General features: G+C 36.9%; 1 protein-coding gene across 1 annotated transcript; it reads right to left on the bottom strand.

Annotated features, from left to right (window-relative positions):
- Nucleotides 1-620: 620 nt before the first annotated feature.
- C2H10orf120 (chromosome 2 C10orf120 homolog) lies at nt 621-2,502 on the bottom strand. The gene is made up of 3 exons (XM_043986677.1): nt 2,387-2,502; nt 2,051-2,126; nt 621-1,319 (listed from the first exon to the last, which is right to left on the bottom strand). The coding sequence occupies exons 1-3, from the start codon at nt 2,500-2,502 to the stop codon at nt 621-623; spliced, it is 891 nt and encodes a 296-aa protein (XP_043842612.1).
- Between the last annotated feature and the right edge of the window lie 11,921 nt (nt 2,503-14,423).

Here is a 14,423-nt window from a genome sequence, read left to right as displayed (position 1 = left end):
AAATCTCAACATTTCTCCAGACTAGCTACATGGCCTCAGACAAGTCACTTCAACTATCTAAGCTGAATTTCCCTCATTTAAAAAATGGGTGTTGGACCAGTTATGTCCACTGAATCTCCTGGTTCTAATTCCCACTATTTTTAACTACAAGATTTTTTATTGAATAGGGTGGCTTTAGCTACTAGGGAAGTGGCATACCAAATTCTTTGGTGAAGGGAAGGGCCGCACTGATTGTTAAGGTGGAATTTTTCGTCTCTAATGGAACTATGAACCCAAAGCTATTTTTTTTTTTTGCAGGGCAATGGGGGTTAAGTGACTTGCCCAGGGTCACACAGCTAGTAAGTTTCAAGTGTCTGATGCCAGATTTGAACTCAGGTCCTCCTGAATCTAGGGCCAGTGCTTTATCCACTGCGCCACCTAGCTGCCCCGAACCCAAAGCTATTTTAACATCAAAGCTGTAGATTAGAACTCTTAGTGAATGTGTTATGATGATTCTGAAGTCCCAAATAGGGAAGCCAGGATTCTTGCCAGAAGTGTGTGGAAGTAAGGAAAGAAACCAGAGACCAGCAGAAATAACAAACACCTTCAACACAGTGTTAAGCTGGGAAATATAGAGAGCTTTAAGAACGAGGAGAATCTTCGAAAGGATATTGAAGACAATTTTTCCAACGGCCCTCTTTGTTCATAAGGAATGACTTCATGTTGTGATTGAGATGAATTCTTGTGGACTTATAATTTTGATTTAAGAAAAGCAGATCACCAGGGAAATCTGTGGGTAGGAAACGTGTGCGATTTGTGTGTCCTGCTATCTTGCGTTCTAGTTTCGGCTTTAGGTCGAATGTTTGCCTGTCATTTGGATTGCTTATGACGGTCTTTTGGGGTTCATCTGCCTTGAAGATTACCTTCATTTTAATTTCTGTCTTATTTGCTTTTGGGGTTTCCTCTTCCTCATTCCTTTCTTGACCTGCTGGTTTCGAATCTGGAGTTACAGCTGGTAGAAATGAGCTACTTTGGGATTGTTTGGAATGCATCCAGTCTTGCAGTCCTCGGCCCAGTTTCATCCTTTCTATGTGCTTATTGATAGTTTTCTTTTCTCTAGTTGGCACTTTAAGTTCTTCTCGTGGAATAATTATTCTAGCAGTCCATGTTTTTTCCATACTTTTCTTTCCTGTATTTAAAAGGGGATGTTCCTTTTTATATTCCATCGCTTTTTGGTAATCTGGTGATTTCTGCCTGAGCTCGTTCAGCATCTTCTCTTCCTCCCTCTGTTTCTGAGCCAAAAGCCTTCTCGTAGCTATTGTATGCACACCACCTAAACGCTGTTAGAGTGAAGTATATTACTCAAAACCACCTCTTCTTTTCAAACAGACCAACCATAGACATAGTGGGCAGGGAGTTACATGCTTCTAATAAGGAAAAGATATTGGACAATAATGAGATAGCTAGTCTTCTCTCCTCCTAACTTTATCACTAAATGTGTCTTGCCATCTGTCACTAGACCACAGACGTATGGCACTACACTCTAAGCTTGTGGAAGTTGATTGGATTTAGAGCATTAAAAAACATTACAATTTGGACCACAAAAAAATGGCTGGCAAATTTTGGCAGTGTAGAAACATTCCAACTTTGGCTCTGCTACTTCCTGTGTGGACCTTGGTTAAGTAACATAACTCAGTTTTCTCACCTACAAAATGAAGGGGTAGAACTATATTATTGTTATTATTATTTATCATCATCATCATCATCATTATTATTATTTGAGGCAGTGAGGGTTAAGTGACTTGCCCAGGGTCACACAGCTAGTGTCAAGTGTCTGAGGTTGGATTTAAACTCAGGTCCTCCTGAATCCAAGGCCAGTGCTTTATCCACTGCACCACCTAGCTGTCCCTAGAACTAGATTATTAGCAAAGATTCCTTTAAGTTATAGATACTATGATCCTATTTGGAAGTAATTATTCTAGCTGTTGGATTCTTCACTATTGTTTCCTCTACTGTAAATCACACTTGCCTGGAGTGGTCCTCCTTCTAGAGAAAATTCTACTGGACTTACCATGATTTCTTTTTCTAAAGGAGAATATCTTCCAAGGGCAATGCGTGGGTCACCTCCATAATATTTCATCCATATGCTGGAAGAAAAGATAAATAAGGTGTATTAGAACCAAGGGAATGTTTTCAAAAGTTTTACTCAGAGAATTTTTTTTCAAGTTCTGTCAAAGAAGAATCTGGACATTAACTAGGCAAAAGGGAAAATGAACATGTCTGATTGATAGGAGTTTATCCAGGAAAATCTGCGAATGAGCTCTTTACTTAATGCCTCTATGATGTTAAAGAGATGAAGAATTCAAATCTTTATAGTTTTTCTCTGGAATGAATGGAACAAAGGTACCTTAATAATGAGTCATGATTCAAATCATCTATGCTTAATAGTGGGTCTTTTTCTTGAACACAATTGTTTGAGTTATATAAACCTGTAATAGCTACTGGCTTTAGACACTTCTTCATGCTAGTCTTTCCCTTCTGCCCTTCTCCAATGCTCTGTTCTACAATCCTCTGCTCTCCAAGTTGCCATTCTCCAATGATCTGTTGTCCATTCCCCAGGATGGAAACATTGTTTCTTAAAATGATGGCCTTGAGTTTACTTATAAGGTAGGTTAATGGGAACGTAACTGAAGGTCATAAAGGGAAAGGCACATTCCTTGCATCATCAATGGCCTAGATTGAGGCTATTATGAGGTCCAATGGCCAGATAAACACATGATCTTCTGGGGGTGAAATGAGTACCATCAGCAGCTCCTTTTCTCCACTCAACTTCTTTCCTTTCCATACCTGCCATTGTCTATGAGACACTTTTGGAAATAAATTGAAAGACATCATCACAAATTATAGCTGAAAGGACTAGTTTATCTCAGAGATGAACAATTAGTTGAGAAGCAATGTGATGTAAAGAGAGAATATTAAACTTGGAAGCAGGAGACCAGGCTTTGATCCCTAATTCTGATATTCCCTGGCAGTGTGACCCTGGGCAAATGGATAAGACATTATGTATCTTAGTTTTATAATCTGGAAATTAGGGATCATGATGCATCATTGGCTTCTTCATAAGGTTGTTATGAGGAAAGAGCTTTACAAACCTGAAGGTATTACAGAAATATGCTATTAATTTATTCGTGATTAATTATTCCATAAATAATTACAGGATTCATAGGTATAATTTACCCAGAGAAGTTACCTTCCATTCCCCAAAATATAATGTTTAACATAAGTCTGAGAGTTCTGGTATTCAAAAGCCTTGCCATCTCACAGAAGAGGGTGCTCACTGGTAAGAAACCAATCAAAGCTTTACTCCTCTGGAACTACAAATATTAGAACTTCATTTTCTTATGAGATTAAGACTCAGAGAATCTAAATGAATTGTTCTTGGTCTTATAGCCAGTAAATATTGGAAGGACTGGAACCAAAGTTTTCTGATTCTCATTTAAGAGCTCTTTCCACTATCTCTCATGGGCTCTAAAAGCCCCTACACCAAAAGGGGATCATAGAATTAGAGCTGGAAAAGGAGTTGTAGGGGCATTCAGGTCCAACTTTCTTATTTTGTAGATAATTACCTCAGGTCCAAAGAGTCATACAAATAATAAGTGGCCCAGCCAGGATTCAAACCAAGGACCTTTTACTTTCAATGATTCTGAAACTATCATTCTTTCCCACTGCACTTATGTTGCCTCCTAAATAGAATCAAACCATAGACTCCTAGAATGTTGGGGGCCAGAAAGGGACCTTAGAAATTATCTAGTTAAATCATTTCATGTTGTGACAATAACCTCTAGTAATTTCTTGAAGAGCAATTCGATCTCCCTATTTTCGTTTTCCATTATGAACAGTCTATGATCGGGAAGACAAAAAACAACAACTGAGTGGTCCTTGGTGGTTGAAAAGAATCATTTATTTGGTCACTGTTTTTTTCTCCTATGTAAGAAATTCAGGGCTATATTTAGAACCTTTGTACTGGAACTCACTCTTTACTAAGATTTGACAACAGAGACATACAAAGTATGAATGTAGTTAAAAAGAATGTTGTTTTAGGTATTCTTCCTTAGATACCAGTTGGACTAGGTGGCTTATGAGGTCTTTCCAAACGCTGAGATTCCTTGATTTTATGAATGGCGGCATGGAGATGCCATACCACCATGGCCCACTTTTCTAGCAAATTACTAGCAACAACATATGCAACACAGCTGCAAACCTGGAAAGAAGCCAAAAAAGATGCTGATGTGTGAAGAAAATAGCTATTAGAAAGCTCATGCCTTTTCCCATCTAATCCATGACCTTGCTCTTTCTATCATCTACTCTTTTCTAATCTTCATTTCCTTTTTATCTACCAGTCATCTCTTTGGTACGTACAAATATCTCAATATTTCTCCCTATCCTTAAAAATATACATGGCACCCTTTCATGTACTCACCATGCTTTGTAGCTATCATCCTTTATCTCTTTCTCTATGTATCTCTATCTCTGTCTCTGATCTCTTTCTCTCTATCTACATACACACATATACATATACAGTTATATATGTGTGTATGTATGCGTACACACATATATACACATACAAACACACAGAGAGACATACACACACATATACATGTATACACACACAGAGCTGTTTTTTCTAGAAAATTATCTGATTTCACTTCTTCACCTCCCATTCATTTATTTTTTGGTGAGGCAGTTGGGGTTAAGTGACTTGCCCAGGATCACACAGCTAGTAAGTGTTAAGTGTCTGAGGCGGGAGATCGAACTCAGGTACTCCTGACTCCAGGGCCGGTGCTCTATCCATTGCGCCATCTAGCTGTCCTCCTCCCATTCATTTTAACCCCCTTTAATCTTGCTTCCAACCACACCACTTAACTGAAACTACTTTCCCCAATATTCCCAAATAAAGGGTCTTCCAAATATTTTAAAATGTTAAAGGTTAAAACTACACTAAGACTTTGGGTACATCCTGTATATGTGAATAGGTATATTCAGCAATCCTTTTCTTGTCCTTTCTAACTTCTCTGTAGTTTCTGATGTTCTTGCCCACCTTTCCTTATGGATATTTTCTCTTTCCTGTTTCTTTCCTGTTTTCCCCTTCTGGTTATCCTCTTACTTGTCTAACCACTTCTCAATCACTTTGCTGAATTCCAGTTCCTCTCTCTACATATGGGTGAAGCTCAGGGTTTTGTCTTGGGCTCTCTTTCTACACTAACCCCCTTAGTGATCATACTCTATTGTGTTCCTGGCCTGGTCTGTTTCTACTTGCTTGGGAAGGAGAGAAATCCCATTCCTTCAGACTCCCCCTATTCATCTCCTGTCCTGTCCTGTCTTCCTGAGAAAAAGAAAAAAAGCCATACTGTCATGCTCCCTTTATAGGTCACCTGCTTGGGCCTTCCTGTGAAGGGTAGAAATACTATCCCCTTTTGCTGCTTCCAGAGGTCATCTGGCATTCTGTCACATGCTCTCTTTCACTGGTCCCCACACCTGAGCCCACACCCACATGGGTACCTCTCCATCCACACTGTTGCCTAATGTCCTGAGATAACTCTGCTCTGACACTGAGTTAAGGTTATGTTAATAACATACCTAGACTCATTCCTCAAAGATGAACAAATTTGTCTTCCATTATACCCTCATTATCCCAAAGATTCTTAACCTCCAGGTGTTATTATTCAAACCCCATTCTATGGTACCCACCAGAATCAAATGGATTTATAATTGCATTCTATCAGATATTCAAAGAAGAGTTCATTCCAATATTATAGAAATGCTTGAAAAAATAACAAATGAAGGCATCCTTTTAATTCATTCTTGTTTGTTTTGTTTTTTTTGCTGGGCAGTGAGGGTTAAGTGACTTGTCCAGGGTCACACAACTAGTAAGTGTTAAGTGTCTGAAGCTGGATTTGAACTCAGGTCCTCCTGAATTCAGGGCCAGTGCTCTATCCACTGCACCACCTAGCTACCCCCCAATTCATTCTTATGATACAAAAATGGTCCATTTCACTTTATACCCACAGATTAGTGAAGATGACCCAAGAAGAAAATGATGTAAACTTTCTGCAAAGTGCTTTGAAACTATGCCCAGTGGATAAAGCACCAGCCCTGGATTCAGGAGGACCTGAGTTCAAATTCACCCTCAGACACTTGACTCTTAACTAACTCTGTGACCCTGGGCAAGTCAATTAACCCTCATTGCCCTGCCCCACCCCAATCATTCATAAAGAAAACCACTCAGAATTGATGTAATAATCCAAAGATGGATTGATGCAATGTATTCAGATGGATTTGTAGGTTTTACAGTTTAATGTATCCCTGGAGATCATCCAGTTCTAACCCCTTATTTTGCCAATAAGAAAACTGATATCCAGAAAGATCATGGATTTTTTAGGGTTACACAAGTAATAACGTAGGAAAACTGAGATTTGAACCCATGTACTCTGACTCCAAATCCAGGGCTCTTTCAGTGGTGCCATACTTATATCACATTAGCTTCTAAGTCAGGCATATAATTGCATTAAAATATATATGTGTGTATATATACATATATACATACACACACACACACATATATATACATATATATACATACATACATATATATATATATATATATATATACTATATATTGACCTCTCAGTCTACTAAGACCACTCAAGGCTTTTTTTAGTATGATTTAAAATCTTCACTAGTACTTTCTTTTATCTCAGGGGCACTTTGTCCTGTTTAAAACTTCCTTTGTACTTTTTCTTCTTTCTTCCTTGAACTTGTGTTCTATGAATATTACCCCTCCTTTTTTTAAAAACAATTTGTGCCTTCCCCTTTCTCTGTGTACACAGTCAATTCCATCTGCTTTATGCAAAAGTATTCTCTGCTGTCATGAAAGGAGGTCTTCTATAGCATTTATATCAAAGAGGGATACCCTATAGGTGGTAAAATTGACTAGATGCTTCTGTGTGTGGATAATATTGTACTGATTGCTTCAAGTCACCTCCAAATTGCAAAGCCTCTTTTAGGAGATTCCTAATGGCTCTAAAGAGTTTTGCCTAATGATCCACACAGGAAAAAGAAAAAAAACCTAATGAATGAAGAATTATTTTTCAGGCTGTGATATGCAGGTAGATGGACAGCCCATAAAGAAAAGAAGCTCAAAGAGGGAAAGGAATTTGTGCAAGGCCATATGGTATGTGATTCAATAACCATCTCATAACCAGAAATTTGATCTTTTAATTCTAATTTTTGAGCTCTTGTCCTTCATCACACTGTTGTACATCCTTTGTTTTTGAGGAAGACCAGGGATGATGAAGGAGAAAAAAAAAGGATTTTAACTTACAAAATTGATTTTCTCTTCTTGTAACATTAAAATACTTTTCAAAAATCCCCATTTCTGTTTACATTCACAGATACCAAGTAGCTATCAAGTGTACAGAAGCTTTAGAAATTAGAAATTGTCTGATTCTGTCAATGTATGTAGAAATTTTAAAAATCCCTGGTGCTTTGATAATTAGCATACTTTTACTCGTTATTTTTGTCATCTATTCTCTGTTCTTTTTTTTGTTCCTAGAGGTGATCAGAAAAGATAAAAAAGACAATTTTGATTACCTAAAATTAAAAATCTTTTGGACAAACAAAATACATACAGCCAGAATAAGAAAAGAAAATGTTGAGTGGGGAAATATTTATATCAAATATTAGTTATAAAAGTTTGGCATCCAAAATATATAGGGAACTGACACAAATTTTAAAAGACAGTCAGTTTTTCCCCAATAGATTGGAACATGTTGTTTTCTTTTTAACAAATCATTTTCAAAAGATGAATGACAATTTATCAATGATCATATGAAAGCCTGCTCCAAATTAGTAATGGGTTTGAGAAATTAATAGTAATAAAAACTAACATTTACCTTGCACTCACTATGTGCAGAAACTGAGCTAATACTCTTTATATGCAATTATAGCCTCGTTTGATCTTCAAAACAATTCTGGGAGATAGGGGCTATTATTATCTCCATTTTACAGATGAGGAAACTGAGGCAAGTGAAGGTTAGGTGACTTGTCCAGGGTCACATAGTAAGTTTCTGATGCCAGGTTAAAATTCAAGCCTTCCTAACTCTAGGCCCAGCACTAACAACTCTGACATTTTCCTGTAACATTTTTCAGCCATTTTTGATGAACAATTGTAATAGACAATGTTGGAAAGACTGAGAGAAGACAACCAATCAAAATACATTTATTAAATGCCTACCACTTGCCAGGTACTATGTTAAGTTCTGAGGATACAAAAAGAGGCAAAAGACAGTCTCTGCCCTCAAGGAGCTTGCAATCCACTGGAGGAGCCAACAAACAAGTATATACAAATAAGCCATTAACAAGATACATAGGAAATAATTAAAAGAAAGAAGACTCCAGAATTAAGATGGGATTTTAATTGGGACTTAAAAGAAACCAGATAGGGGGCAGCTAGGTGGCACAATGGATAAAGTACCGGCCCTGGATTCAGAAGAACTTGAGTTCAAATCTGACCTCAGACACTTGACACTTACTAGCTATGTGACCATGGGCAAGTCACTTAACCCTCATTGCCCCCACAAAAAAAAATGAAAAGAAACCAGGGAGATGAGTAGTCAGAGAAGAGGAGGGAGAGCATTTCATGCATGCGAGACAGCCAGAGAAAATGCCCAGAGCCATGAGATGGAGTGTCTTTGTGGCACAATCAGGAGTCCAGTGTCACTGGATTGATGAATACATGGTGAGCAGTAAGGTGTAAGAAGACTGGAAAGGTAGCAGGGGGCTAGTTTATGAAGGGCCTTGAACACCAAACAGAGAATTCAGCATTTTCTCCTAGAGGCAAGAGAGTTTATAAACTGGGGTTTATTGAGTAGGGGGTGGCATCGTTATAGCTGCACTTTAAGAAAATCATGTTGGTGACTGAATGGATTAAAGCGGAGAAAGACTTGAGGCAGGCAGGCAGGCAAACCCACCCGCAGGATATTGCAATAATTCAGGCATGAGATGATGAGGACCTGCACAAGAGTGGTGGCAATATCAGAGGAGAGAAGGAGGTGTAATAGAGAGATGTTGTAAAAGTGAAATCAAAAAGCCTTGGCAAAAACTAGGGGATGGCATGGGCTGAGAGGTAGTGAGGAATCCAGATGACTCCTAGGTTGTGAGTCTGAAGAGGGAAAAAAGTGATAGGGGACAAAATAGGGGGAGATAACTCAATACACTAAGCAACATTTTGGACAAGTTGATTTTAATATGTCTACTGCACCATCCAGTTCAAAATGTCTGAAAAGTAATTGGAGATGCAAGGTGTAGATCAGCAGAGTTCTCTTTCTGGCCTCTTTTGTTGATCCTATCTCCACTTCATTCACATGCATTCCCTTCTCTCACATGACCATCATTCTAGTTTAAGCCCTCACCACCTCTACCCTGGTCTGTTGCAATAGTTTCCTAATCATCTCCCAACTTCGAATTTCTTCCTTAGAAAATTCCTCCTTCACAGAGCTGCCAAAGCAATATACCTAAAACACAAGTCTGTACATGTCACATCCCCTGCTCAAGAAGCTCCAAACTCCTTATTGCTTTTCAGGTCAAATGCTCCTCTATTTGACATTCAAGGACGTGATAACCTGCATGCAACCTACATTTCCAGGCTTATTACATATTACTTCCTTGTATACATTCTGGTCCAATTAAAGGGGACCTCTTGTGGCTCATCGTACACATTATGTCTCCTCTCTTCATCTTTGCATAGTCCATCTGCACACATGTTTATATGTAGCTAGCTTTCTAAGACACTTCTATATGTATATGTTTTCCCTAACCGATGATTTTTGTCTTTGAATCTCTATTGCCTACTTGGTGCTTAATAAATGCTTATTGATTATTTGTTACATGATTGTTCCTGATTTGGGGATAGTGATTAGGGATTTGAGGGGCATTTGGGGGAAATATGTTTGGAAATCATGGGGAATAAGTGGTATAGGACTGACCCAAGATGAATAGTTAATTCTAAATTAAAAAAAAATCTTTTTAGCACAGGAGTAATGGCTAGTTTATAAGCTAAATGGTGACTCTATTACCACCCTTCTTGAATCATGAAGGATTTGGGGGAGAACAGTTTTCAAATATTATGGAAAAATTATCCTAACTAAGATATTAATGTTTATGTAGCATAAAAGTACAGTCTGTGAGCTTAAAACAATTGTAATCATTTTATTTAGCAAGAGCTGTCATCTCAGTTTCAAGTTTTGTCTTTTCTTTCATCACCAGAATGAAAAAGTGAAAGGAAAAAGAGAAATACTCAAGCTTCTTACAAATTCTTGGACCATAAAACTCCACTTTGGTATTTTCCTTTAATTATAAAAGGATTAAACTCTGGATTTGAACCCAACTATTTTTTAGTCTTCACATTTCAACTTACTGGAATTTATCATTGACCAATAGACCAAGAAATAAATGCATGAAGCATTTATGCATCACCTAAAGCAATCATTCCAAGTGAAAAGTCTACCTATCCTTTCAGTCCAGTTATCAGTCACAATATTCTAGGTGAGATATTCCTTTTACCATGGAAAAGAGCTCAATATAAGCTCTGCGACTTCTTTGATTTTTAGTACATTCACTTTTTTTTTTTTTGGTGAGGCAATTGGGGTTAAGTGATTTGCCTAGGGTCACACAGATAGTGTTAAGTGTCTGAGGCCGGATTTGAACTCAGGTCCCCCTGAATCCAAGGCCAGTGCTTTATCCACTGCACCACCTAGCTGCCCCCACATTCACTCCTAATGATATGTTCTAGTATATTTTTGTTACTTTTATTAGCTATTACTTAGGACATTTTTCTTCTAGCATGTATATGGCAGGTCTTTTAAAGTTTATCTGAATTTTCAATACTGAATAACAAAGATTATTTTCATTAATGGTCCATCTTCTCTTTCTTATATTTTATGAATATATTTTTTCTGTAGGGTAATGCATTTTATTTTATTTATTTTATATTTTGAAAATAATAATAAACATTTTAATTTAAAGTTTTGAGTTCCAAATTCTACTCCTCCTTGCCTCCCTCTCTTCTCCCCTCCTAAGGAAGTAAGCAATCAGATATAGGTTATACATGTGCAATTATGTAAACATTACCATACTGGTTTATGAGTATATTGTTTAAAAGATTTTTCAAATATTTTTAAAGGTTAAAAACACACGACTGGTATTTCTTTCCTTTATGATGGTGGTAATTTGTCATTGATGTTTGAGAGTGAGAATACTGAATATAAAATCTAAAGGCCAGGGGCAGCTAGGTGGCACAGTGGATAGAGCACCGGCCCTGGAGTCAGGAGTACCTGAGTTCAAATCCGGCCTCAGACACTTAACACTTACTAGCTGTGTGACCCTGGGCAAGTCACTTAACCCCAATTGCCTCACTAAAAAAAAAAAAATCTAAAGGCCAGAGGCCAGGATAGATGAGGTACTCCAAATCAATGGAAATGTTTGACTTGGGCAATTAAGTCTTCAAGGTTAAACAAACCTTTTTCCCATGACTGTGCTTTTATTGCATCATGTGCTTAGGTCAAGCAGGCTATACTACTGATGAGGCATCACTGGACCAAATTACTTGGAAGCAGATACTTGAGGACAAGGTCAGGAGACCTGCTCAGTAAATGTCTCATTGAACCAAGTAGTGGACTGGTGAATTGGTTTGTACATAACTGTAAGACTAATTTTATATATAACATACACATACACACATACACACATATATAGTATATGTATATCTGTCAATGGAACAACGGTCAAAGGACATAGACAAAATACAAGCTGTTAATAAGCATGTGAAAATATTCTACTTCTATAATCATAAAGTAAAATGTAAAACAAAACAGCCTGAAGATGTCAACTAGTAGCCAATCAGAATGTCAAAAAACAGTCAGTGTTAAATTAATGTCGATCGCTATGCAAGAAAATAAATGACAAAGTAATTATAATACATGAACTCGTTATTTCTCAGTTAAAATGCCTTTGACTGTGCAGTCAGAAGTAGGCCAGGGAGATATATTTTGTTGCTTCTACTTTTGAGATACCAGGAGTAGTGTCTGGATTTACTTTTAACCATTTAACCTGCAGTAGCACTGGGCCTGGAGTCAAGAAGATTTTAGTTCATATCCAGCCTCAGACACTTACTAGCTGTGCAACCCTAGGCAAGTTACTTAATCCTTATTTGCCTTGTTGATCAATTATGATAGACTTGATTCTTCTCAGCAATACAATGGTCCAAGATAGTTCCAAAGGACTCATGATGGAAAATGCTCTCCAAATCCAGAAAAAAAAAGAACTGTGGAATATGGATGCAGATCAAACCATACTATTCCTATTGTAGTTTTTTTTTTGTTGTTGTTGTTTGAGGTTTTTCCTTTTTGCTCTGATTCTTCTCTCATAACGTGACTAATGCAGAAATATGTTTAATGTGATTGTACATATTTAACCTATATCAGATTACTTGCTGTCTTGGGGAGGGGGGAGGGAGGGAGAAAAATTTGAAACTAGAAATCTTATAAAAACAAATGTTGAAAACTGTCTCTACATGTAACTGGAAAATAATAAAATATTTATACGACAAAAAAGTTACCTAATCCAACTTCTCTCATTTTACAGTTAAGGAAACTGAGGCCCAAAGAGACTTTAATGTATCCAAGGTCACAGACGACGTTATGGGAAAGCCATAGAGACAGTGTGGTGCAATAAAAACAGGGAAAGACTTGGAATTAGACAATCTTAGTTCATTAGATCTGCCACTTAAAAACCATGTGACCATGGGCAAGTCATTGAATTTCCATCTTCCTCAGTTCTTCATTTCTGAAATGAAGTAACTGGATTACTTGACCTCTAAGGTGCCTTCTAGCTTTAAGTCTATGTTCCTATGCATCTAGCTCCTTTTTAAAAACATTTGTGATATATAGTTAAATTTTATGCATATATCAAACATAGATATAATATACACATATACACATATGACACATATAATGTATATTTTCTACATTATTACATTTAGATATACCTGTATATATTCTAATACATATAACTTAGTATTTTAACTCCTTCCTCTTCCTTTTTTTATATAAACAGGCAGTTTTCTTTTATTTTTTATGCAGGTGAAGAACTATTTTATAAATAATGTATACATATCAATTTATATAAATAATATATATGACAAATTTGTTTAAATCTAATTATTATATAAATAAGACCTAAATAATTCATTAATGTATATATAGATACAGATATATGTGTATGTGTGTGTGTGTATATATATATATATGTATATATGTATATATATATATATACATATATATATATATATATATATATATATATATATATACACACACACACATACCCTGTACCCTTTCCAGCATACCACCTTCTTTTTTTTCAGGTTAAACATTTTTATTTATATTTTTCTGTTCCAATCTCTATCCCTCCTTCCCTCCCTCCCTTAGCTCCTTAAGGCCAGTGCTCCTGACTCAAAAGCATTGAAGCTCAAGATAAATACAGCCAATCTGGTCCAGTATGGCAATTTGCACTAACATATGGTTGGGTGAACCTATTTATATACACTTTGTCTTCCCCATTAGAATGTAAGCTTCTTGGAAGGCAAAAGTAACTCTAAAAAAATTTCCCAGCACTTAACAAAGTGTCTGGCACATAGTAAGTGCTTAAAAAATGTTTGTTGATTGATTGATTGGTGGGCTGAAATGTCACAGTTAACAGAATCAAACTTGGAATTTCTATGGCTCATTCCTTTGGAAACATTCATGATATTATCCAAATATTACATCTCCAGTCTTTACAATATCTTATTGACCTAAGTAGGCTTAAAGATTTCATCTGATGATCAACCTTTATTTTTTATCACCTTGAATTATTGTAATAGAAAAGATAAGAAAAAAGGGGGGCGGGGCAGCTAGATGGCGCAGTGGTTAAGCACCGGCCCTGGATTCAGGAGTACCTGAGTTCAAATCCGGCCTCAGACACTTGACACTTACTAGCTGTGTGACCGTGGGCAAGTCACTTTACCTCCGTTGCCTGCAAAAAAAAAAAAAATTATAAAAAAAAAAGAAAAAAGGGGGGCCACGGAGGTAAGTAAAAGTTGGTTGTTCGGTTATTCGCCCTACAATGGCAGAGTAATACATTTCAAATCTCTCTTCTGGAATGGAATAAAAATACTCAATTATTCTTCCAAGTCAGTGGACCAACAAAGTTAAATCCTGTAATAATATTCTTAAGACTTTGTGATTTCCTCCTTTTAACATCCCCTTTCTTGCCCCTGTATCACCAACTGGACCTCAGCCATTGAACTGCTTTAGTATAAATAGTTTATTTATGTAAACATAAATTCA

This window comes from Dromiciops gliroides, chromosome 2 (genome assembly GCF_019393635.1).
Source record: "Dromiciops gliroides isolate mDroGli1 chromosome 2, mDroGli1.pri, whole genome shotgun sequence".
Classification (NCBI taxonomy): Eukaryota; Metazoa; Chordata; class Mammalia; order Microbiotheria; family Microbiotheriidae; genus Dromiciops; species Dromiciops gliroides.
Note: the sequence above shows the minus strand (reverse complement) of the source record. Positions and strands in the feature narration are given on the sequence as shown.